This window comes from Rhinatrema bivittatum, chromosome 11 (genome assembly GCF_901001135.1).
Source record: "Rhinatrema bivittatum chromosome 11, aRhiBiv1.1, whole genome shotgun sequence".
NCBI classification, from domain to species: Eukaryota; Metazoa; Chordata; class Amphibia; order Gymnophiona; family Rhinatrematidae; genus Rhinatrema; species Rhinatrema bivittatum.
Window position 1 is genome coordinate 68,843,422 of NC_042625.1, and position 26,109 is coordinate 68,869,530.

General features: G+C 44.2%; 1 protein-coding gene across 2 annotated transcripts in view; it reads right to left on the reverse strand.

Annotated features, from left to right (window-relative positions):
* Window positions 1–24,218: 24,218 nt before the first annotated feature.
* Window positions 24,219–26,109, reverse strand: part of EML2 (EMAP like 2) — a 38,916-nt gene continuing 37,025 nt past the window's right edge. For both annotated transcript variants that reach the window (XM_029572086.1, XM_029572087.1), the window contains exon 19: window positions 24,219–25,368. In XM_029572086.1, coding sequence (XP_029427946.1) covers window positions 25,243–25,368 — 126 coding nt within the window. In that variant the 3' untranslated portion in view covers window positions 24,219–25,242. The remainder of the gene's footprint in view (window positions 25,369–26,109) is intronic.

The following is a 26,109-nucleotide window of genomic DNA, read 5'->3' on the forward strand; positions in this document are numbered from 1 at the left end:
CTCTTGCACCTTCATCTGATTGAAAATATCCTCACCATTGAGTGTAGTTCCAGTTCTGGTATGAACTGGTCTGGAAAAATATCCCCAAGCAAAATATCCAAAAGCGGGTTCCAACAAGTCAAAACTCTTCAGCTATAAATCAACTATCAAAACTCAAGTCTCTTGACTTAGTGGCTCAAAAGTCTACATCCTTCTCTTAATACAATCTGTTAACTGGTCAAATGGGTCAAAAAGATCTCTAATTCCAGTCCTTTGTGATACTGGGGATATGCCCTTCCCTTTGGCCCTGGACAGTCAAAATCCAAAAATCATCTACAAATTCTCTTCCTGAAAACCTTTTTGCCAAATGCTTGAATTGCCTTCTGTGAGATCCAAAGGGAATCTCCAGCTCTCCAACCACCTTGCTCTGAGATCTTGGGGAAATCTCTTGTCCAGTTGCTTTGAAATCTTGGAGGAATCTCTAGCTCTCCTACCTCTTCCTGTGTCGCCTTCTTACTGACCCTCTGCGGCACTGGGCATGCTCCAAAATTCTATACACTCCCAAAAAGCCTGTCCCCAAAAAGATGGGGTTATAGCACTGGGAGGATTCAAAATTATCAAAACCCCTCCTATTGCCCCTTTGTGACAAAGGTCACATAGGGATTATGTTAGTGACTGGCACAGCCCAATCACACCAGGGATAAGCAGCTTGGAATCAGTCTACCCCTTGGGATCCTGCCAGATACTTGTGACCTGGATTGGCCACTGTTGGAAACAGGATACTGGGCTTGATGGACCTTTGATCTGACCCAGTGTGGCAAGCCTAACTAACCAAATAATTATGGTGTTATCAAGCATGGTCACAGCTGTCTCATTATTGGCAAATGTCTGGTGCTGTGCTTTCTTTGCATTAAAAGATGTCAACCCCAGCAGTTCATTTCACTCAATCCTTGGCTTCTGAATAAAGTAACAGGAACATAGAAAGTGATGGCAGATAAAGACCAAAAAGGCCCATCTAGTCTGCCCAGCAGCAGCGACTTTATGTGCATCTACCCAAAGCATGGCTGAGTTTACTCTAGCTTTGCTTGGGATAAGGTTGCTTTTTTCTTTGCCAGGATAGATTAAACAGAGTGGCTTGCTCTGTGTTAGCATGAAAAAGATGTTTTCATTAAACACATTTTGGAGACTTCAGTTAATGTTTTGCTATGTGTGTGCTTTCCTTCTCCGGGGCCCTCTTTCAGGGCTGTTTACTGAAAAGTCTTTCTGAAGGGTCAGGGCACAGCAAGTAAATGATAATTAAGTGCAGGTCTCCCACTCCGGATCTAACAAACTCCAGCCAGTCCCTGACCGGTTCTATTATCATTCACTGTCACACCCCTGCTGCTAGGCACCTCTCTTACGCTTACCTGGTTCTTGCCTCCATTGAGTCTGCCTTTGGTTTTACTCCTAGGTCATCTTTCTTTTTATTGCTTACTATCTTTAATTCTTTTTTCACATTTTGTGGAATAAAAGCTGGGCACTCTTTTGTTGTAGCCACACCCTCATGCACCTTTTACATTACATTATATTTTCAAAATAGATTTGTCAGGCACGGCATGCAAAACGTTTTACATGTTTTGGACACAAGTGACTGTATACAGCTGATCTAGCCAGGGGTTAGGAAAATGGACGCCCGTTAATTGAGCGTCCCTTTTCCTAATCTGACCGCCAGCACATTTTTTAAATTTTTTTTTTTACTTTTCTTTTAACCTTTTGGTTCCTCTGACTTAATATCGCCATGATATTACGTCAGATGCTGTACAGAAAAGCTCTGGGCTGGTGTTAATTTCTGAGCATTACAATGTGCAGATCGTGCGCACATTTTTTCTTTTTTAAATCTGGATGCGCATTTTGGATGCGCTAAACCCCTTATGATATAAGAGGTTTTGGACGGGCGTCCGAAACACGCGTCCAACCACAGCGCACCGTTATTGTATCGGCCTGCAAATGTGATTTGAGAATGTAACATTTTGTGGCGTTTCGTCAAAAGAATAAAAGAAACGTAAAACTCTGACCCAGAGGGCAATGCTTGCTGCACAAACCATTAGGATCACAAAGAGAACGACCGAGGTTTGAGTCTACGCTGATGCGTTACAGAAGTCCGAGGATGTGGGGATTGTAGGTGATGGGAGAGGTGGAGGGGCGGTACCTATTGAGATTGCTAAATTGATTCTGAGTTGCCGTAGACTTCATGGTGAATGCTGGGAAGTCACAGGTGCGGCGGGTTCTTAGGACCTGGTGGCATCTTGCCAAATGCACCAATGAGACAAACGCTATATATAGCGCCAGCTGGGCTTCTCGGATTGGGCTACTCCTAGTCACCGACGCGCAAGCCTCAGGAACATTATGGCTCCCAGACATGGCAGTGCCCCAGGTCTTCGTTTCCATCATGGCCTTATTTCACTGTGCTCGCTTTCAAAAGTACATTTCAGGAGCACGATGACCAAATTCTAACTACCAGATAGGAGGAGGAGGCTTTTGAGAGGATTAATGACGTCGGCACATGCCTTCAAGCTTCAGTGCTTTCTGTCAGCTTTGTCTGACTGATAAAAAGTTCAGTCACAGGATTCAGTGTTCCATGTTCTTCCTTTCATGTTAGTTATCTCGGGTAACTTTCAGGAGATGAAACGGAGATGCCTGTCGTCAACATGAATAAAAGCTATAGCCCTATGCCTCCGAAAAGGGTTTACCTTTCACCAGGTGAAGCATTTTACCTGGAGAGGTCGCTGCTCGCCTGAGAAATTAATCTGTGAGAAATGTAATCTAAAATGAAAGGAAGCCCTCATGGGGAGAACGGGAAGTCTGTTCCCGCTGCGAGGCCTTCCTAGGTTGGTGGGCGCTGTGCCTAGGGGAAGGCCCTGATAGTGATGGCAGCAGTGGTCCTGGCCGCACGGAGCGGCGGTGCCGGCATGGCTGGGCGGCGCTGGGTGAGTGAGCTGGCTCGCGGGGGGGCAGCTGGCAAGCAGGTAGTGGAAGTAGTGCTCCGGGACATAGGGACCCACACCAGTTATCATCCGGAAGCAGTGAGCAAGTGGGTACCAGCAGCCAGCCAGCAGCTGGAGGAGAAGTGGCTTCCAAATAATGTGTGTTTCTCAGGGAATGAGAAGGATCTTCTGCTGCGGCATTGTCGCTGTATATCGGAGCGCAGTGATTTCAGAACAATTGTTCAGTCACTGGTGTCAGTCATAATGGATGTACATGGGTCTTCTAATTTTACAAACTTCTGCCTCCCGGCTAGCGATGCAAAATGCCGCTTGGGAGCACATTGCTCCATTACTTTATCGATTACATTGGTTTCCGTTGAAGCAGCGGATCAGATTTAAGATGCTGTCTTTAGGCTTTAAATCAGTCAACTTGAACCGTGCAAATTATCTGGCCAACTTGTTAAAATCTTTGTTCCCAGGGTAAAAGATCCCTCACCATTCCGTTCATTAAAGAGAGCCATTTGCAGGTTACCGGATCACGAGCCCTTTCGCTTGTAGGCCCATTGTGTGGAACCAATCGCTAGCTTCACTGTGCTCAGAAAATGATTACTGTATCTTCAGAAAACAATCGAAGGCTCGTCTCTTTCAAAAAGCATTCCTGGTAGAACGTTTGTGTTATTTTGGAGATGGCTGATATATTTTACATGTGACTATGTGTTTGTACCATGAAATCTGTATGATTTTAAGGTTGTAATCCACCTAGCACAGTAGATCTGATATAGGCGGACAATAAATGGTTTTAAACAAAATAAATAAATACAGCAGAGTCTAATTTTTCTTAACTGGTCAAATTGATCCAGTTCTGGTGTTAACTCCATTGCACCCCACGGGAGTCGGCGTGCCGATTTTGGCTGGTGTACCATGGCAACAAAGGCACCAGCAAACATGGATTCCACTTGCAACCCTACTCCTCTAGCCAGAGGGCTCACAACAGACCCAGCCTTGTCATGTTAATGATGGAAAGCAAGTGCTTGTAGTCTATTAACGGTACTGGTCAAAGCTCATTTCCAGCACTGTCAGATAACAAGAGATTTTGCTATGGCACACCAGTTATTCAGGGGAGCAGCCTACGAGAGGCAGGAGCTCTACAGATGAGGCTGATCCGGTGCTGGTTTTGCCTCATTACATCTATCGACTTGCAGTTCCAGTTTCTTTGGAAAAGTGGGAAGGAGCATGCAAAAGAATCTGGGACTGTAAGACACTTTGAAACTGACATGGAAGGACTCAGCCGAGATCTTGGTTTCTCAATTCACTACCAGCCATAAAATTTGAGTGCCTATCACTTTATGATCATGCAGACACCTCAGCTGCACCCCCACCTTTCTCATCTCCCCTTCACACTATCATTGGAATGTATTTAATGGTTTACGTGTATTTTCTGCAGTATCATCTATTCCTCATTCTCTGTTCGGACCTGAGGAAGAGTGTGTCAGCTCCCCAAACCTAGTCAAGAAATGTATTTAGTCCAATAGCAAAGCATCAGCTGATATTGTTTTGTTAATCTTTATTTCCTTCTCCTTGCATTCACGTGGATTAACACAGCAGCCGCACTACTTTTTCTAGGAAAGGTGGGCAACTACAAGCTCACAGATGCAATGGGGCAAAAACCAAAACCAGCTCAGCCTGTCTTTCTGTCCTGGATCAAGTGGCAACCCTAACCCCATCATTCCGCAGAACTGCAGGACTCAGAGGCTAACTTGCCAATTGGTTTTCCAGGATATCTGCAATAAATATGCATGAGATATATTTGCATACAATGGAGACAGTGAATGCAAATATACCTCCTGCATACCCAGAAAATCTGACTGGCTGGCTGGTCGGTCCTCCAGGACAGGCTTGAGAATCACTGGAATAGAGGATAAGGGAGTGTTGCTTGCAATCAACATGGGAGGCTAAGTTGACTCTGCAATGTCCAAGGCAAACAGAGAAGATGAGGGAAAGGGGGAGGGCAGCAGGTTCTCCTGTTGAGAGTGGGTGCCCAGTTATGCTACTTACGAGCGGAGGTTGTCCAAGGTTGGTATGGCAGCCATGACAACATCAGGTCTGCTTGCCAGCACTGTGAGTCCATACCCTGCTCCTAAGTGTGAGATCAGTGTAGTGAGGCGTTCTAGTGTACTGTATTTAAATATGATTGTTTTTAAGTTTTATTTGGATATTAATATTTAATTGATTGTTTTATTTTATTATTATTTTATAATTCATTGACTGATAAGATTGTTATTTCTATTTTTATGTGAACTGTAAACCGTTGTGATGGCACCCCAAACGACGGTATAGAAAAATTGTCAAATAAATAAAAAAATAAAATACTGCTCCCCAGTGGGAGGGGGGCTGTAAGTGTGTATAAAAACCCTGCACCCATGTGATGAAGTCAGAGGGTCCAGGAGACTTGAGAGAGTTCAGCATCAGGCTCAGCACATGGCTGAAGGGTCTCTCCTTGCAGGGGACTCTTGGTGGGCCTTATCGATCCACAGGGAAGGTCGAGGGAGAAGAGGAGGAGGAGGAGAGCTTCAGGGTTCTAGGAAGGAGCTCCGGGAGTCCAGAGAGTGTTGGAGGAAGAGTTCCTAAGAAAGTGTCAGATCCTGAGTGAACCCAATAGAGAGGGGGATTCTGCAGAGCCCTGGATGAGTATACCAGGGACCCTAAGAGAGAATGGCCTCCTTGGGGAAAATTTACACAGTGTTGGGCTGGAAAAGCAAATTGGCCAGAAACTCAAAGATCAGCATCAGCCCAAGGGACAGGGAGCCCTTCCACCTGGGAGAGCCCAAGGTGGAAGGGCTCCCTGTCCCCTAAGAGTTTAACTTTGTGGGAAGGGGACTGAAGTGTGTGGAAAAGACCAAGTTGTACTTTTCGGAGTTCTTGGACTTTTGTTTGCTGGGGTGTGCTATTCTCTGGTGTTATTGTATTGGGCTTTGTTTTTCCTGCCACCAACTTTCAGTGAAGACGTTAGTCTGAACAAGAGCTGCGGAACGAAGAGCGAATTTGTTTGGTGTGACTGACCAGTATGCCGAAGAGCCCCAGAGTGAAGAAAATCCTAAGGGCCTTGAAAAACCTGTCTTTTTCCCCTGTGCGGGAGCCCCGGGAGGCCATGAGGCCTTGTGTGGTTTGTGGCCTATTCTGTGGGCCCCCTGACTGCGACGGGGTTATACCATATTTTCCACATACCTTGAAACCAAGTACAATGTCATCAGTAGGTGGCAATTTTAGAGGCCTCTGGCTCTTTTGTGTTATTTTTCTCTTTCATTTTTTATTTAGTCTTAGAGAGCAGTGTCCATTAAATCTAGATCTCAATGGCTTATACAGGGAACCTCGAGCAGGGCAATGCAGCCATCTCTAGGCTGGAGGTTACAGGAGCTTTCACAGTGCAGAGACGAAAGAAACCAAAGGGCTGTATTCATGCTATTACCCAGTTACGGGAAAGTGAACTGAAGTATAAAGTGATTCACCTTCAGTTCAGAGTCACAACTGGGGATTAGAGCTGAGACACAAAGCTCAGCCAACATTTAAGTGAGCAAATGCCAACACTGCATTACACTAAAGGTAAGCTGAGAGGATGCTAATATTTCAGATTTGCCACTGCTTTCCCATCATCAAATTGAAAATAAATTAGTACATAAAAGTTGGATTTTGTCCATAATGGAAGAGGTCACCCCTTTGGTCCATTAACTCAGCCTGTCTTGTGCTCTGCTGCGGGTCTTCAGGTTCATTCTGTGGAGTTGCTTATTGACTTGTGAGCATTCAGAAAGCGTTTCTTCCAGAGATTGTCACTCGGTGCTTGGCTGGAGAGCACCAGCTCTTACAGGAAAACTGCTGGTTCTGTTGAAACTCAATAGATTAGGAAGATCCTGGCTGGAGTGGCTGAAAATACAGGAGGAGACTCCAGTGAAATGCAGAGCTCAAGGGCTGAAAATACCAGCACAGTGCAGAGGGGGATTGAAAATACCAGAGGAGACTCCAGCAAAATGCAAAGAGCAGAGGGGCTGAAAATGCAGAGAGTACAGGGGCTGAAAAAACAGGAGAAGACTCCAGCAAAATGCAGAGAGTGCAGGGGCTGAAAGTGCTGAAGGAGACTCCAGGGAGGCATCGATAAACTTTTGGAAAGCACAATAAAAGGGAAGAACTGAGGAACAGATGCTGAGAACTCTATGTACAACGCTGTAAAGCCCGGGAGGTGGGAGCTGTTATAGCAGGAATGTCTTTTGGATATCAGCACACCTCAGGTGCTGCACATTGTGAGTGTCTTGTTGCAGTTATGACAATTTAAAAAATTAATAGTCATTTTATAGCAGTAAAGAGATGAACCTTTGGCAGCCCATTGTAAAGCCAGGCATGTTTGTGTTTTACTGTTATGGTGCTGGATGAATACTCTGCTAATGAAGGAATAGTCCTATCCTGTAGCCAGCGGAAGGACTGTGCCTATTCTTACACTGATACGATTTAAGAGAAACACCTGGGGAGTATTTTTTTTTCTTGCATCTCAGGTTCCCTGTGATTTAACGCTGGTCTATTTGAATTCTGCATAAAAACAATCTCGCCGTTCTGCACTGCCTAGAAATCCAAGTCAGACCAGGACTCTGGAAAACGGATAGAACCACCACATGTGCTCAGAGGGTCCCAGGAGACTTCACACAAGGCTGAGAGGAGAGCAGAGGCCCCTCTGATTCAGTCCATGTCCCAGAGACGGGGGGGAATGGTAGGATAAACGTAGGGCATGCAGCCTTCCATCCCCATTCCTGAAAGAAGGAGTGACCTGTGATTATGGCAATGGGCTGAGAAGGAGGGCTCAGATCCCACTTCCCCCACTGACACGCCTCATGACCTTGGCAAATCACTTTGGAGTCAGTAACTCCCAAGTTATCCGGCTAAATGGCAAAGGTTTGAATACTGAGGCACTTATCTAGCTAGCTTTTAGTCAGGTAGTTCATTAACTGAATAAAAAGGAGGCGATCCATGGGTGATCCAGAGTGGGCCTGAACCATTTGGCTAACCTAGCCAATTTCCAGTTACTGGGTAACTTTAGACCTGCCTGTGTGGCCGGATAACTTGCCACTTAATGGGATATCTTCAAATATATCTGGTTAAGTGGCACTGGTAAAAAAAAAAAAAACCCAAACAGGTGGAATTCTCACCCCCACTACTTCACAGCTGGGCCTGCAGGGCCGAGCCCATCCAGCGCCGTTACACCTAGCAACCAGAGAAGCAATGAGGATCGCAGAGGGACCTTCTTACCTAAAGAGAGCGGGTAGGTGAGGGTGAAAGAAGGGGCAGTTTGGGATAGTTACTATGGAGCCAGGAGGTGGGGGACTGACCTGGGAGCTGGAAATATTTTTTATTCAGTTTAAAGTGGTTTCAAGGCTTGGCCCAGCAGGGGCGTTTGTGAAGTATTAGGAAGGGGAGGGAGGGGGAGGGAATCGGGCCTAACGCTCCAACTGCATTTTTAGCAGTGCCACTTAACCAGATATATTAAAAGATATACGGTTAAGCAGCAAGTCACACAAAACCTAGCCAGTTATATTCAAACACAGCCAGTTAGGTTTTAAAGTTATCCAGCTACAGGAAGCCGGATAACTGTAGGCAAGTATATTCAGCTGGGCATTTATTTAGCTAACTTTAGCCAAATAATGTGTCTGCTTGCTGGCTTACTGAATAGGCCCCTAAATGCTTTTGGGAAGGGACTTACTGTATCTGAATTACTAATAATGCTCTCAGCTAAAAGCAGGCTAAAACCCTCAAATAATATTATTTTTCTGAAAATCAAGATGCACAGGACTCCTTTTTCTCTTCAGTGTGTTCTGGCACAACCATATGCTACCACAGACCTAAGGAACAGCAAAGGCTTCATGCCACAGCTGTTATACAGTTGTGAGGAAATCATTTTCAGAAAAGACTGGATTTTATGTAACCTTGTCCCAGAGGTGCCCATGCAACTCAACACAACGGCCTTATGCAGGTCTTCTGGCATATGGACAGCAACGTAAGCTGCACACACACACACACACACACCACACCACACCACCCACAACACACACACACACCCACACACACCACCCACATACCACACACACACCACCCACCCACACACCACACACCCACACACTCAGGTTCTTCAGTGCAAAGCTATCAGACAGCAGTAAAGACTTCCTTAAACACCATTACAAGTCCCCTACACTGACAGCCCTGTGTTTTCAGTCAATAAAACTTCACTTTCTCCAATATTTACCAGAATCTGCTGATCCTAGAGATTAAGAAGGGGGCTGTTTATCCATGCATAGGCCTGGAGACACGGGACTGTGCCAGCTCACTGTTCCCTTCAGCTGGGGGCATGAAAGAGACTGGGCCCAAGGTCACACAGGCCGTGGTCACATACACTGAGACTCAGGGAGATAAAGTGCCTCACCCCTAGCTCACATAGAGTCAGTGACAGAGCCGGGGATTAGTACTGAGACTCAGGGAGATAAAGTGTCTCAGTGAGAGAGCCGGGGATTAGTACTGAGGCTTAGGGAGAGAAAGGAGCCTATTTAATAAAGTTAAAATGTTGCATTAACAGTGACATGGATGCAGATTTTTGCAATAACAGGATTCACATGCAATTTAAATGAACTGATTAGCATAAATATTCATATTAATCAGGTCATTTGTTTTAATGAGAAAATCTGCATTGATGCAAATGAACTGTTTTACTGTTAATGTGAACAGGTTAATACTGCATTAAGATGTTAAGTGCTAATGCAAGTGTTTAATGCAAGTTGACACTATTCAGTAAACAGGCCTCAAAGCAACTGTTTGATGGGCACAGGCAGAGTTGGTGGCAACACTGGGACAAAATTTCAAAGATCCCAGATATCTCATCATGAATGGTCATGTACCCGCCTCAGTTACATTAGCAATTAAAGGTGGCGTGTGATGACATTCAAAGTAGGGGATTCAATGAATGCACAACATCTCCTTCTCTTCCCTCCTCACCCCCCCCCCCCCGCATAATCACATTCCTTTCCCTACACACCCAAACTCTCTATCATAATCATCTCCCTTTCCCTATTCCCCCCTACCCCTTACTAACCATCCCAACAAGAACACAAGACTTGCTATAATGGGTCAGACCAAAGGTCCATCAAGCCCAGTATCCTGTTTCCAACAGAGGCCAATCCAGGTCAGAAGTCCCTGGCAGGATCCCAAGGGGTAGAGAGATTCCAAGCCTCTTATCCCAGTGGATATCTGCAACCCCACCTTAATAATGGCTTAGGGACTTTTCTTCCAGGAATTTGTCCAAACTTTTTTTAAATGCAGCTACTGAACACTAATAGCTTTCACCACATTCTCTGGCAATAAATTCCAGAGTTTAATTATACATTGAGTAAAAAATATTTTCTCCTATTAGTTTCAAATGTATCACCTAGTAACTTCATAGTGTGTCCCCTTAGTCTTTATATTCCACTCTGCTCATTATTTTACAGACCTCTATCATTTCTCCCCTCAGCCATCTCTTCTCCAGGCTGAAGAGTCCTAACCTCTTTAACCTTTCCTCATCAGGGAATTGTTCCATCCCCTTTATCATTTTGGTTATCCTTCTCCGTACCTTTTCTAATTCTGCTATATCTTTCTTGAGATGTGGTGACCAGAACTGCACACGGTATTCAAGGTGCGGTCTCACAATGGAGCGATACCGAGGCATTATGACATCCTCTGTTTTATTCTCCATTCCTTTCCTAATAATCCCTAGTATTCTATTTACTTTCTTGGCTGCTGCTGCACACTAAGCAGAAGATTTCAACATATTTTCAATGATGATACCTAGATCCTTTTCCTGAGTGGTGACTCCTAATGTGGAACCTTGCATTTTGAGCTATAATTTGGGTTACTCTTCCCTAACGGGCGGATTTTCAAAGCCCTGCTCGCGTAAATCCGGGCGGATTTACGCGAGCAGGGCCTTGCGCGCTGGCGTGCCTATTTTCCATAGGCCGCCGGCGTGCGCAGAACCCCGGGACGCGCATAGGTCCCGGGGTTTTTGGAAGAGGGCGTGTCGGGGGCGGGGCCGAATGATACTGCGTTTTGGGGGTGGGCCTGGGGGCGTGGTTTCGGGCCGGGGCGTTCCGGGGGCGTGGCCGCACCCTCCGGAACCGCCCCCAGGTCCGGTCTCTGCGCGCCAGCAGCCCGCTGGCGCGCGTGGATTTACGTCTCCCTCCGGGAGGCGTAAATCCATGGATAAAGGTAGGGGGGGGTTTAGATAGGGCCGGGGGGTGGGTTAGGTAGAGGAAGGGAGGGGAAGGTGAGGGGAGCGCAAAAGAGAGTTCCCTCCGAGGCCGCTCCGATTTCAGAGCGGCCTCGGAGGGAATGGAGGCAGGCTGCGCGGCTCGGCGCGCACCGGCTGCCCAAAATCGGCAGCCTTGCGCGCGCCGATCCAGGATTTTAGAAGATACGCGCGGCTATGCGCATATCTTATAAAATCCAGCGTACTTTTGTTTGTGCCTGCTGCGCAAACAAAAGTACGCGATTGCGCAGTTTTTTAAAATCTACCCCTAAGTGCATCACTTTACAATTGTCCACATTAAATCTCAATCTGCTATTTACATGCTCAGTCTCCCAGTTGTGCAAGGTCCTCTTGCAATTTCTCACAGTCTTCTTGAGATTTAATAACTTTGAATAATTTTGTGTCATCAGCAGATTTTATCACTTCTCTTGTTCCCATTTCCAGGTCATTTATAAACATATTAAAAAGCAGTGGTCCCAGAACAGATCCCTGGGGCCCTCCACTATTCACCTTTCTCCACTGGGAATATTTATCATTTAGCCCTACTCTCTGTTTTCTCTCTTTTAACCAGTATCCACTCTATAAGAGGACACTGCCCCCTATCCCATGACATTTTAATTTCCTAAGAAGTCGCTCATGAGTGAAATTCAAGGCCAAAGAGTACGATTTTTCTGGTGGTGTGTCTGTGCTATAAATCTGGAAAGATTTGAGTATCAGATGGCTTTGCAAATGAAACGAGTAACAAAATTAGATTTAGCTTTCTCTGGTTTCATTTAAATTGTAGTTCTTGAATCCCAAATGAAAAATCCTAGGTCCTTTCCTCCACTCTCCCCAACACCATCCTAGGTCCTCCCCTTCCCCCAGCTCTATCCTAATCCCTTTACCTAACCAGGTTTTATATGAAAAAGGACATTCAAAGCAGAGCCATCTGAGGTAAAAATATCACTTACAACAGCATGTATATTATATTTACATGCACTGCTCAGGTGTGGACAGGTTAGGTACTTTGCTGTTAGATGCACTATGCTTCTAAGACAAATTAATTATATATTCATTTCTTGCATTTTACTAATAAAGATTATTCATTAAGATAAGAAGTTGTGAGTTATTACAGAAGGGCAGGCCTTCTGCCCCATCCTTTGAAATCCAGGAGTTATGGCAGCGCTCCGGTAATGAACAGGTGCCATCCAGAAAACCCTGCAAAAGAGCAAAGACCACGCTTGGAACCCATATGGTATTAATCGTATTGTAACACATGTCAGGTGTGGGCTTGGCCCTCAGAAAGCCATGGATAAACTGAATTACAATTACAATACAGTAAACCTCCCACACTAAAGGCCCAATTTTAAAAGCCCGGCACGTGCAAATACCGGTAAATAATACATGCGTGGCTGGGCCGTGCACGCGCCGAGCACATTTTAGAAACGTCCCAGCCACACAACTATCTCCCGATACGCATAGAAATGCTGGGCTCAGTAAAAGGGGCGGGCGGGCGGGCATACCTTTTACAATCTAGCTTTAAAACAGCACTAACTGCCAGCCCTGAAACAGTAATAACCCTATCTATGAAAAGGCATCACTGCAAATATTACACCAGATCCTTACATACCAATACACCTCCCATTAGGAAAATAGAACAAGCCAGGCTGCTATAGATAGATCCCCACTAGAAAATATATGCTAGCAGAATGCTTCACCTCAGTTACACATGTAGAACACAGACAGAGCCTCACCAAATACAGAATAAAAAGGCCTTAAATTATAATTAGAAACAGGCAGTAAAAATTGAATTGGAATCCACAACAAATCACTCTGTATGCAGTGCAACAATGGAAAAACAGAAACATCACCATGTCTAATAAAATAATAAAATCAAGAAATAGAAAACACCAAGCATAATAGAAAGAATATTTCAAAATAGCTGAATACCCAATAATTAAAAGCTCATGTAAAAGTTTTTTTTAATTTTTCCAAACACCAATAAATTTTTACAAATATCACATAATCAGAACTACTAGGGATAAAAGAATATTCCCCACTCTCCATACCTAACATAATAATAATGATGGCAGAAAAAGGCCACATGGTCCATCCAGTTTGCCCAGCAAGCTTGTTATACTGGGCAGCCCTGCGTGCTGTCAATGACCACTTGTTTATGCAAGCGTTTGAATTGTAGGGACAAATATTGCTCTTTGGTCTTCAAGCAGGAATTTTGATTTTGGTTTTATATTATTATTGATTTTATGTTTTATGACTTTTAAATTATGTATCATGAATGTTTGTTATGAGGTTGTTTCAACTGTAATCCGCCTAGCACGATTTATCGCTAGAGGTGGCATATAAAGTGCTTTTGATGTCCCTGGGTCTCCAGCTAAAATGCTTCCAAAACGATTGTAGTCAAACTTTACTAAATCTGGGTCACTGAGAACAAAAATGATGCTTAAAAACGGATGATTGTCTTCAGTCTTCAAGACGTGCTTTTGGGTCTTTTTCTACGACCTTTGACTTGGGAACTGCGGAGGATAATTGAGTTAAGAAGGGAAAGGATCTCAAATTAAACCAGGAATGACTAATTATATGTCTTTGACTCAATCTATGAATAAATCTATGACTGAATTTACGTGACAAGGGGGAAAAAATGGAATGGAAAGCATTCCAGTTAGTGGTAACACATTTTCTCGGAAGCAGCAAGGCAGACAACTACAAGGAGTTAGTGGAAAACCTCCTGAAGGCATGGAAGAGCCTTGGCTGCAACACGTCACTAAGGATACAGTTTTTGCATCTAGATTTTTTTCTATCAAACTGTGTGTAGCAGCGAGAGATGAGCATGGCGGGCGATTTCACCAGGACATTGCAGCAATGGAAAAACGGTGTCAGGGCAAGAGATGTTCCATTTAATGAATGCAAGAGACAAGCCAAGAAGAGCCGAGTAGCCCCTGAGGAAGGACTAATCTGTGTACATGTTCAGTATATACATAATAGTTTGTGGTCTTTTGTTTCATGGTAAATTGTATTTCTATATTCCTTTTGCTGATTTAATTTTTAAAGTGTTACATAAACAGGACAGGTGAAATATTATGCAACCATAAATACACAAAAAGACCTAAGTTTAGAATTTATGATTAAAACTCTACCATCTATGCACTACCTACACAATAGATAAACATAGAAACATAAAAACTTAATCATCATGGAAAAGGTTGCCATTGCCAATCAGCTACTTCAATTGTCATATTTGAATTCAGTACATCAGCATCAATAAATGGCACTTTATATTGCTGAAGCAGTCGACTTCTTGAAAAGTTGTATAGCAGTGTTTCCAGTCACCCAGAGATTGTCATAGATTAGTGAGGAGAGAAAGAGGCACACAAAGTTTCTCTTCTCACGCGTGCACACACACACACACACACATACATACATATATTTCTCCTAGGGGAATTTTGCACACAAAATTCTAAAATTCTGCAATCTTTTTCATCTTGTATATTGCTCAAAATAACACAATATACATCAGTCTTGAGTAATTAACTTAAAATGTAATAAAGAAAAGTTATTACTCAAAGATATAGTTTTAAATATTTTGAGCAGAATTCCCCAGACGTGCACTGTAGAAGTGCCCCTTCTACCCTCTCTCCCTATTCCCCTGGCAAGACCCCTTTCACTCTACCCTCTCAGGCTCTAGCTCCTCCAATCTCCATTATCTCTCTCTTTACCCTCCAGGCTCAACCCTTTCCACTATCTTAATTCCCCAGCCTTCCACTCCCAGAATTTGACCACTCTCGAATACAGCCCTTCACACTGGCTCCCTCTGTCTCACTCTCACACACCCTCTTGCACACACACACACACCCTCACCCTCAAACTGGTTTCCTCTGTCCCTCTCACACACACACGCCTTCATACAGGCTCCTTCTTTCTCTTGCACATTCACACCCCCTCACACAGGCTCCTTCTGTCCTTCTCCCATACACACAGGCTCCCTCTATCACATACATGCACCCTCACACAGACTCCATCTCACTCTTGCAAACACATATACACACACACACACACACAGGCTCCTTCTCTCTCTTGCAAACACATATACACACACACACACACACACACACAGGCTCCTTCTCTCTCTTGCACACTCACAAACCCCTACACATAGACTCTCTTTCTTTGTCACACACACCTCTTCACATAGGCTCCCTCTCTCAACATAAACACGCACTCTCACAAAATCCCTTTCTCATGCACACAGGCTCCAAATCACAGACACATATATACACACAGTCACAGACACACAGGGCCTCCATCGTCTTCAGCCATGAGTGGGATGGGCTCTGCTTGTGACACACCAGGGCCTCCATCTTCATCCGTGAGCGGGATGGGTTCTGCTCATGGCTTGACTTCGGTTGTGAGCGGAATGGGCTCTGTTCATGGCCCACCGGGGCTTCCATCAACTTCAGCTGTGAGTGGGATCGGGTCCGCTCGCGTCCGACCGGGCATCTCCAAATTAAACGTGAAAAAATGACAATTCTGTGCAAGAGGGGAATTCTGCATTCCAAAGTAGCAGAGAATTCCCCCAGGAATGACACCCACTGATGCTGACTCTCTCTCACACACACACACACACACGATCTTTCTTTCTCATGGTGGTTGTTCTCACAGTCTCTCTCTCATTCATGCCAGGGCTGCTCTCACTCCTTCATTTCTTCAGCTGTGGGTGGCCAGGCTGGAACCCCTCTCTCTCATGTCATTCCTTTGTTTCTTCAGCCACCAATGGGATAGGCTCCGCTGGTGGCTCTGCCGGGGCTTCTCTCACTGCCTTGTTTCTTTGGCTACAAGCAGCCATGCTGGGGCTTCTCTCTCTCTCTCTTCTGCTGGGTGCCTGGACCTGCCCTGGGGAAGGACTGCAGGACATGATGGAAACAGTGACTCCCTCGTACCTGCTTGTATGCCAGCCTTGCAGCCTGTTTGAAACATGCGAGGCAGGTGCTCTCTCTATACTGAGCTCATGCATTGCAAGTTGAACCAGAGGAAGGAAGTGTCAGCCCCGCATGTTTTGAATAGGCTGCAGGATCGGCACACACGTAGGAGGGACCTGGATCATGTGCGGGCGTAGCTTAGAGGGAAAGGGAACATTTCTTTTCTGTTTTATCTGCAGAGGCCAGTAATCTATCTCATATTGATTACGTTCTGGTATCAGAAAAATTATTCCCTAGCATTTATGGGGCTAACATAGGAGCTTTGGTGATTTTGGATCCCTGTCCCCATTTCCTGTTTGCTTGTTTCAGGAGTAGTGGATATGAGGAACAGGAGCTGGAAAATGCCCCCTTGGTTAGTGCAGACTGAATAATTTAAAATCTTCCTAGAGGAAAAGTGGAAATAATATGACCTGCTTCCAGGGCTCTGCCCCTCTCTCAGCATGCAGTGTTAGGCAGGAGAGGATAGGGTACTGTGTGTCCCAGGTCTCAGAGGACAAATATTAGCTGACATGGTAAATCATAACCAGATAAGAGATGCTACCAGTATCACTCAGGAAACACAGCAAACGAGATGGCAGATGAGCTTGATAAAGGAGTTTGCTGACCTGCACATCAGCTTCTCACCCTGGTTTACCCCACCTTCCCGGTCAGGGGGTGCTGTAACCCAGCAGACTTAAATTACACCAATCTCATTATCAAATCACAGCAACTGCAATTAGTGAAAGAAGAGGTTGTAGAAAGGAGGAGACAGGGCTGGCTTTGGTGCTTATGCTAACAGATGGTACCCAGGGGGGGCATGGCCATGCACCTCTGGGGGCTGCAGTTCAGAGCCCAGCAGCTTCCACATTCAATGGCGTCAACTTTGTTCATCATTGTTAAGAAAACCAGGGTGGAAATTAGAGCAGTTTGGCAGGGCACTGTAGGCTGAAAAGCAGGAGTTTATTTCAGGCGGAATATGTCACTACTGAGTACGGGCAGCTTCGCTGTCTGTGACCAGATAGGTCCCACAGTCCTCCCAAAACTAGATAGGAGCTCAGCGCCCAGGGCCAGTGCAAGAGTATTTGGCGCCCTAGGCAAAGCTTCGGTCATGCACCCCCCGAGTTACCTATTGGCAGCGGCTCCTTCTGGACCAGTACTGGCTTTCCCCCTCCAGGTTTTCCCTGGAGGGATTTTGCCACCCTGAAATGTTGGCACTCTATGTGACCACTTGGTTTGGCTAATGAATGCACCGGCCCTGCCAACGCTGGCGCTGCCTCCGCGCTCCCCCCTTGCGTTTTCCCTTCTGGGTGGGCCTGCAGGAGACGACGGCCTCTGGCCAATCCCCGCTGCATTTCGAGAGGTGTCCCCAGAGCCAAGCATCAAGTCGCCTCTCCTAGCTCCAAAAAGCTTTCTGTAGCTGCTGGTGAGTTGGAGTGCTGGCCCCAGGAAACGTGAAGATGTGGTAGGAGGGACTTGGGGAGGAGAGACAGCTGCCTGAGCAGGGCAGCGGAGGAGAGAAGAGGACTGATGTGGGATCCCTGGGGAAAGAGAGGAGGCAGTGAGAGAGAATGAGAAGGCCCTTTTCATCTCTCCACGAGCAAACCCCCCCCCCCTCCTCCCAGATGAATCCCCTCCCTCTTTCCCCAGGAACCCCACCTCACCCTTCAGGGCATGAGAAGATGGCCAATGCTGGGCACCTAGGCAGAGAGAATGGGGAGGGAGCAAAGTGGTATTAATAAGGGGTGGCAGGTGTTTTGTTAGAGACAGGAAGCCCCCATCATTCTTTTGCATGTGGGGGGCAGGGGTACAGGTCTTACTGGTGGGGCCACCGAGCACCTCATTTTTCATTTATGTCTTGGGGGGGGGGGGAGGGGGTCATATGTTGGGACTGCAGAACCCCTGTTGTTGTGGGAGGAGGGGTTGAGGTAGGCCCTACAGTATTCACACAAGAAAGGTAGAAAATAAAGCATTTTATTTTTGGTTTGGTGATTCAGATAGGTGAGCTTTGGTAAGGTGAATGTACAGAATCTCCCACAGCGCTGGCCTTTGCACAGTACAGGAGGAAATGCAGTTCTGTTTCTATTTCACGCGTGCCGAGCTGCAGCTGGAGTCCAGCTTCTTAGCCGTTTCAAGTTCAAGGTTTGTCTGTCCATTTTTCTTTCAAATGTGGTCATCCCTTATGCTGCAGCGGGTGAGGATCTGTCCGTAATCTGCACGCGTGGCAGCGGGGAAGGGTTTTGTTAAGTTGATAGTTTCGGTGGAGGGAGCAGTGGCAGTCGGGCTTGCTCTGTTTTCCCATTAGAGTGGGTGCGGGAGTTCTGGGGATCAGCGTCTTACCTGCAGTGCCGGCGTTTCAGAGGCTCAGAGGCCAGTTGCAGGAGGTAGGGGGCTACCTTAGGGGGAGCACCCTGGGGGTGGTTCGCTCCCTCTCCTCCCAAGCATGGCCATGCATGCAAGTACTGGCACCTTTCTCCCCCCCCCCCTCAAAAAAAAAAAAAGACTTAAGAAAAGGTTTAGGATTTGAGGGTGCAGAAGAGTGGAAATGAGGCAACGCTGCTTGCCCCCACTCTCTCCTCACCAGCAAAGTGCGCAAGAGGGCTTTTCTCTTTGTAAATGCTGGATGTGACAGTTTTCCTCTATACTAGCTTTTGGGAAAGAAGAAAATCATTTCAGAAATTTAACTAGAGGCCATAGCATTTGGTGCACCATGGGGTTTCTATAAATGATGGAGGGGGACAGGAAGAGATGCAACAGCCCCGCTCTGCCCCATCGCACCAGGACTGCTTAGTGTTAAACGTCCCTAAGAAAATCAGGAATGACTTCAGGGTGGGAGCAGCGATGGGAAGGACACAAGGAGCAGACTCTAAGCGGGATCCTCAGCCATGTCCTGAAGAAACATGGAAGTTGGCCACAGAGGTCCATATTCAGCTGCAGGCAGTCCAGACAAGCTGTACGAATAAACTCAGCAGCTGAGCCTACCCTGCTAAAGCAAAAGTGATCCGGCTCACATCAGGACTGCCCGGTGGCACGAGCAGACGGAGGCAGATAATACTGAATAGCGGCATTCTCTAGCTAAGGCCTCCACCTTGACTGGCCATGTGCACAGCTGGATACGTCAGAGCTGGTGAACACTTTAGGAACGTCGTAAACTGAAGTTTCTTCACCTAAGTGGTTAGAGCAGCGGGCTGAGAAGCAGGGAAACCGGGGTTCAACCCTCACTGCCGCGCCTTGTCACGCTGGCCAAGTCACTTCACCCTCCATTGCCTCAGGTACAAACTTAAAAGTTACAATTACTAAGCCTCGCTATGGTGTTACTGCCCAATAAAGTGTTACGTGCATGTTTATCGTGCAATATTTTCAAAGATTCCCATCAGCTACTGAAATGAGCTGCTTTGCATGCATTTGCATGAATAAAATTGCCTAATAAATAATAAAAAAAATGGCAGTCACGTTATTTTATCTCACTTCAGAGAGGCATAGTTATTTGTCCCTGGGAGGCCTGTTAAAGAGACAGGTCAACAAGTAACTTCCCCCCGAACTGCTGAAATGACCTTTGAGTTCTGCGTAGACCTCCCTGCAATCCCAGGGCTGCTTACTGAGGTGGCTCCACAATAAAAAAAAAGTTAAATAAAAAGATTAGAAACTGCATAGTGACACCCTGCTCCCCCTACCTACACCTCGCCCCTTGCTTTTAAAGCTACCCCCTCTCCAGCAAACCCCCCACCAGATAACTCCCCCCCCACAGCAGCCCCACCTCCTCATCAAATTTGCCAAAATCTCAAGGGTCTAATGGTCCCCCATCTCCTTACCAGAAAACAATAGACTGGAGGCTGGGGGAGGCACCTCACCCTCTCTGAAGACTTGCTGGGGTAGAGTACCAAAATGGCATCGACCTAACTTTGCCCTTAACAATTCTCCCATCATAAAAGATCCTGGCTTAGTAAATGACCATGTTAGAGCGTAAGGCATTTGGCGGACAGGGAAACACCTATAGTAACCTAAATGTAACTCGCCCTCAGCTACCACTGAAAAGGCCTGAGCTAAATAAACAAATAAAAATAAGTCCCTTACTTAGCTGGAGAAATGGTCTGAATATGTACTTCTCTGAGCAGCCATTCATAGAAGCACCAGAGACGACGTGAAATGGAAAGGGAGAGCACATAAGGTAGGGGTGAAAGATAGGAGGGAGAATAACATAACAGGCACAGGGGGTCAGACCAAGGGTCACCAAGCCCAGTATCTATTTTCCAATAGTGACCAGTCCAGGTCACAAGTACCTGGCAGGATCCCAAACCGTCGATAGAGCCCATACTGGTTTATGGACTTTTCTTCCAGGAACTTGTCCAAACGTTTTTTTAAACCCAGCCACACTAACTTCCTTTATCATAGCCCCTGGCCATGAATTCCAGAGCTTATTTATGGATTGAGTGAAAAAAAAAACATTTTCTCAGATTTGTTTTAAATGTGCTGCTTAGCAACTTCAAGGAGTGGCCCTAGTCTTTATTTGTTATAAGAGCAAACAACTGAATAGGCATTTCCTTGTTCTACTCCTCACACTTTTATAGTCCTCTATCATATCTCCTCCCAACTATGTCTTCTCCAAGAAGAAAATCCCTAAGCTCTTTAGCCTTTCCGCATAGGGGAACAGTTCCATTCCCTTTATCATTCTGGTTGCACAGAGTACTCTAGATGCATTAGCCCCATGGAGCAATATAGAGATGTTAATACATTCTTCATTTTATTCTCCATTACCTTCCTAATAATTCCAATTTTTTTTTTTTTTTTTTTTTGCTGCCACCACAAACTGATCCGAGGATTTCAGCATATTGTCCACGATGATGCCCAGATCCTTTTCCTGAGTGGTAACTCCGACTATAGAACCTAACATCCTATAACTACAGTTTGGATTACTTTTCCCTATGTGCATCGCTTTGCAGTTATCCATATTTAGTTTCATGTACCATTGGGATGCTCAGGCTCCCAGTTTCATAAGGTCCTCCTGCAATGTCTCACACTCTGCTTATGATTTAGTAACAGAATAATTATGTTGTCTGCAAATTTGATCAAGGCATACTCATTCCCTTTTCCATATCATTAACAAATATATTGAAAAGTACTAGAAGCAGTACAGCTGTTTACCTTCCTCCATTGACAAAACTGACCATTAAGTCCTACTCGGTTTCCTATTTTTTTAAGCAGTCATTGGTCCACCATAAGACATTGCTTCCTATCATATAATTTTTAAATTCTCAGGACTCTCCCCTGAAGGGCTTGTCATATACCTTCTGAAAATCCAAATACAATATATATACCAGCTCATCATTATCCATATTTATTAACCCCTTCAAAAAAAATGTAGCAGACTGGTGAGGCAAGACTTCGTTTGTGCATAATGTCACATTAAACCATGTCCGCCTGTGTGTTCTGTAATTTTGTTTGTTAGAATAGTTTCTATGATTTTTCTTGGCTCAGACATCAGGCTCTCTTAGTGTTGTCTAGCTCACACCTAGAGCTTCTTTTTAAAAATTGGCATTTCCTTGACCTCCCTCTCAACTTCAGGTACAAAAGATGAATTTAAATGAGAGGTTACAAATTAGTAATAGGTCTGCAATTTCATTTTTTAGTTCTTTCAGAATGCTGAGGATTACACCATCTGGTCTAGGTGATTTGCTATGTTTTAATTTGCCAACTTGCCCTATTTCATCTTGCAGGTTCACTGTAATTAGTTTCAGGTCCTTGATACGATTTCTGGCATGACTATCTCCCCCAACATCTTCTTCCTTTAACAGCAAAGTTAAGAATTATTTCATCTTTCTGCTATGGCTTTGTCTAAGTATCACTTTAGCCCCTCAATCATCTACTGCCTTCTTCACAGGCTTCCACCATTGGATAGGAACATAAGAATATAAGATATGCCATACTGGGTAGGACCAAGGGTCCATCAAGCCCAGGATCCTGTTTCCAACAGAGGCCAATCCAAGACACAAGTACCTTGCAAGTAGCCAAACATTAAATAGATCTCAAGCTGCTATTCCTTACTGCTTAATAGCAGTTTATGGATGTTTCCTTTAGGAACTTATCCAAACCTTTTTTAAACCCAGTTACATTAACTGCCATAATCACAGCTACTGCAATGAATATATTTGAAAAATTTTTATTATGAGTTTTTGCATCTATAGCTAGCGTCTTTCAAAATTTTCTTTTTGTCTGTCTTATCAATCTTTTTCATCTAATTTGGCAGTGTTTATGCTTTTTCCTATTTTATTCATTTGGATCTTCTTTCCATTTTCTCAAATAGGTTCTTTGGAGTATAATAGCCTCTTTCAAATGCCAGCAGTCATTAGGCCTTCCTCCCACCTTTTTTTAATACATGTAATAGAGCTGGACTAGCTTGGATGATATTTTTAAACACTATACATACACTGGGTAAATTAGAACCAATTCCTCTATACAGCCTATATCACATAATCAAAAAGAGGAAAGTTTTATAATTTTATTTATTTTCACAAAAACATGTATTCACAATGTGTCCATAAATAAAAAAACCACATGCACACTCACTCACTCATTAAAATCTTCACACTAAGGGTACACAGCAGGTCAGCATGTACTAATGATCATACATTTACTAGAACATGATAAGCACATTTCCCTGTGGAACACTCCACTTACATACTATTTAACAACACATGTATTTATACAAGTTTCCTGATAAGCTGATGTCTCCTGTGTAACCTCTTTGTGACGTTTCAAATTGAAGTAGAATATATGGGGTTGACCACTTTGATATATTCTACTTCAATTTGTTAAATAGTATGTAAGTGGAGTGTTCCACAGGGAAATGTGCTTATCATGTTCTAGTAAATGTATGATCATTAGTACATGCTGACCTGCTGTGTACCCTCAGTGTGAAGATTTTAATGAGTGAGTGAGTGTGCATGTGGTTTTTTTATTTATGGACACATTGTGAATACATGTTTTTGTGAAAATAAATAAAATTATAAAACTTTCCTCTTTTTGATTATGTGATTTTTAAACAATATCCACAACTAGTGTAAACTCTTAACCTTTGCAGCAGCTTTCAGCTTTTTTTCTATTTTCCTCATTTTATCAAAGTCTCCCTTTTGAAAGTTAAATGCTAGAGCATTCATTTTTCTTAATATCCTCCCTCCGTTATTAAGTGAAATTTGATCACATTCTGATCACAGTTGGCAAGTGGCCCCCCCTACCCTTTCCTCTTACATCAAATCCTGCATTATGAAAGTCATTTATTTCATCTAGAATCTTTACCTCCTTAGCAGGACCTGAGGTGACATTTCCCCAGCCAATAGTGGAGTAATTGAAATTTCCCATTATTATGGTGTTGCCAAATTTGATGGACAATGAAATTTTAACAGAAATTAGGGAACCTGTCTGTTCATTCTGATCAGGCGGATGATAATTTATCCCCACTGCTATACTTGTCTGCATCACCGATGGAATTTATATCCCTAAAGATTCCATAGTACATTTAGTCTCCTGCACGATCTTTATCTATGCCATCCTTAACATACAGTACCACCCCCACATCACTTTAATCTACCTTATCTCTGCAATATAAATGTGTACCCTAGTAGTGCACTGTTCCCGTTGGTTATCCTCCTTCAACCAATTCTCTTAAGATGCTAATTATGTCTACCTCTTCATTCAATGCTATACATCCTAACTCTCCCACAAACGGCATAAAAGAAATTTAGAGAGAAAAAATAAAAAGGTGGAAGGAGGATACGCTTCTTTGCTGAATGGGTGGTGGATGCCTGGACTCACTGCGAGCAGAGATGGGAGCAACCAGGAAAGATAGAGTAAGTGATGCTACAGTGATGGAGTAGGGCTTGCAGTGACAGGGCAGGCAGGAGGCAACTAGGCAAAACGACCTGAGCTATCAACAATGTCTCTTTAGAGGAGGAACAGACAAAATATTGTAAGAGCTTCGATGGACAAGGAAGCGCAGACAGAAGCAAAACACACACAAAAGGCTGCAGGAAAAGACTGGTTATTCAGCAGGTTTCCACAGACAGAAAAATGACAACATTTCTCACTCACTGCTACACAAAAGCGTCAAGATCAAGCTTTCCCCAGAGCCAGTTCCTGTCTCACATTGCCCAGAACTTGATTAGACCCAGTGCTATGAAAGGACTGAAGGACTGTTCCAGCCTTGCCAAGTTGCTCAAGGGCCTGTACAACATAATAGACAAGCCAGGAAAAAATAAAGATTGCAGCCCTAACATCCTGCCCATTATCAGGCAGCGGCCATTCGTGATCCAGAAGTGCCTGAGAATAGTTAGATTGTAAACAAAATAGCCAAAATGCTCTACGGACTATCAGGGGCACTGCGCAGCATTCCTCCATGATTTTTTTTTTTTTTTTTTTTTGGCAGTACAGCCTTTTGAGGCTCTGGAGCATGCTTGGCACAAGATTTGCCCAGATAATGGAGAGGATTCACGATCAGAATCCAGGATTTTGCAATCCACCTTGTACATGGATTATTGAAAAAGGTGGAATAAATCTAAATACGGCAAATTGTATTTTTTTCTGGCCTAATTCCAGAATGCTCCCCTTTGATGAAGGCACCTCTTCGTTACATTAAAATGCTGACTGTCTTCTCCTTCTCCCACCAATCATTTTTCTGGGGGCAGTACATGAGGTGGGGGGTGGGGCTGTAAACCATAATAGGGCACCCTCCATCTCATCAGTGCAAAATTCCTTCCCTACTTCTAAATGTTCTTTTTTAATGCAGCACATAGATATATATAATTTTCTCTCTCATATATATATATATATAATTAAATTATCCACCAACATATTTCAAAGACCTGCAACTGCACAGCATCATCTGTAACATAGTAAAGTGTATAATATGTAGAACAGTTATATTGCCTACTTTCCCACCTTGACACATCCCAAAAGGCTACAAAGGTTCTGATGGATTAGCACCCTCTTATGGTTAGCTGCCTTCTGTTGCACACACGCACACAAACACACAAACTCCCTTGTAGGTCTCTTAGATGACCCGCCACTGGAAAATGCTGGTGTCCTTGCCCCCTGTGGAGAGCAGGAGGCTGTCGTCATGAAGAAAGGCAATGTTGGTCACGTGACTGCTATGGCCACCATACTTGTGACTAGAGGCCTAAAGAAAAAATAAAAAAAAATAAAAACTAAAATGTAGAGTTGGAAGAGAGTAAGCTGGTGTCCATATTTCAGATCCAGTAGGGGCAGGAAGTATTTGCGACCTTTTGCTAAAATTTTAGAAGCTGTTATTAATGAAGAAAAAGCAGAGTGGCTGAACACAGCACCTCGTGTGCACGTCCCACAGAGAAGTCTTAGATCGGCCAACAAAGCCCTCCTAACAATCCCTTCAGTTAGGACAGCAAGACTGACTCAAGTTAGAGAGCAGGCTCTATCATTAGCAGGATAGACACTATGGAACACCTCAAGATTAGACAGCAGAAAAATTTCAAACATTTTTTAAAAGAGTTTAAAAACCTGGCTTTTCAAACAAGCATTTCACAAAGAGAATGGAGATTAGAATAAAGATTAATTAAGCCGGCAGAAAAAAAAAACATCAGCTCTCAGAACGTAATTAAAATAAATGTACATATTGTTAGTGTTATGTCACTGCTAATTTAAGGAAATATACAGCACAAAAGTATTATACATGTATAAATGGACAAGTTTCATGACACTCAAATATTATTTATTATGGAACCGGATTTTACTGGCACTATGTTATGTTAATTGATATTACCCAATTTAACTCTTAAATTTACTTTATGTGCCTACCTGTAAACCATTGTGATGATATATACTGAACGACAGTATAGAAAAGATTTTAAATAAATACAAATTATGGCAAAAAAAAAAAAAAAAG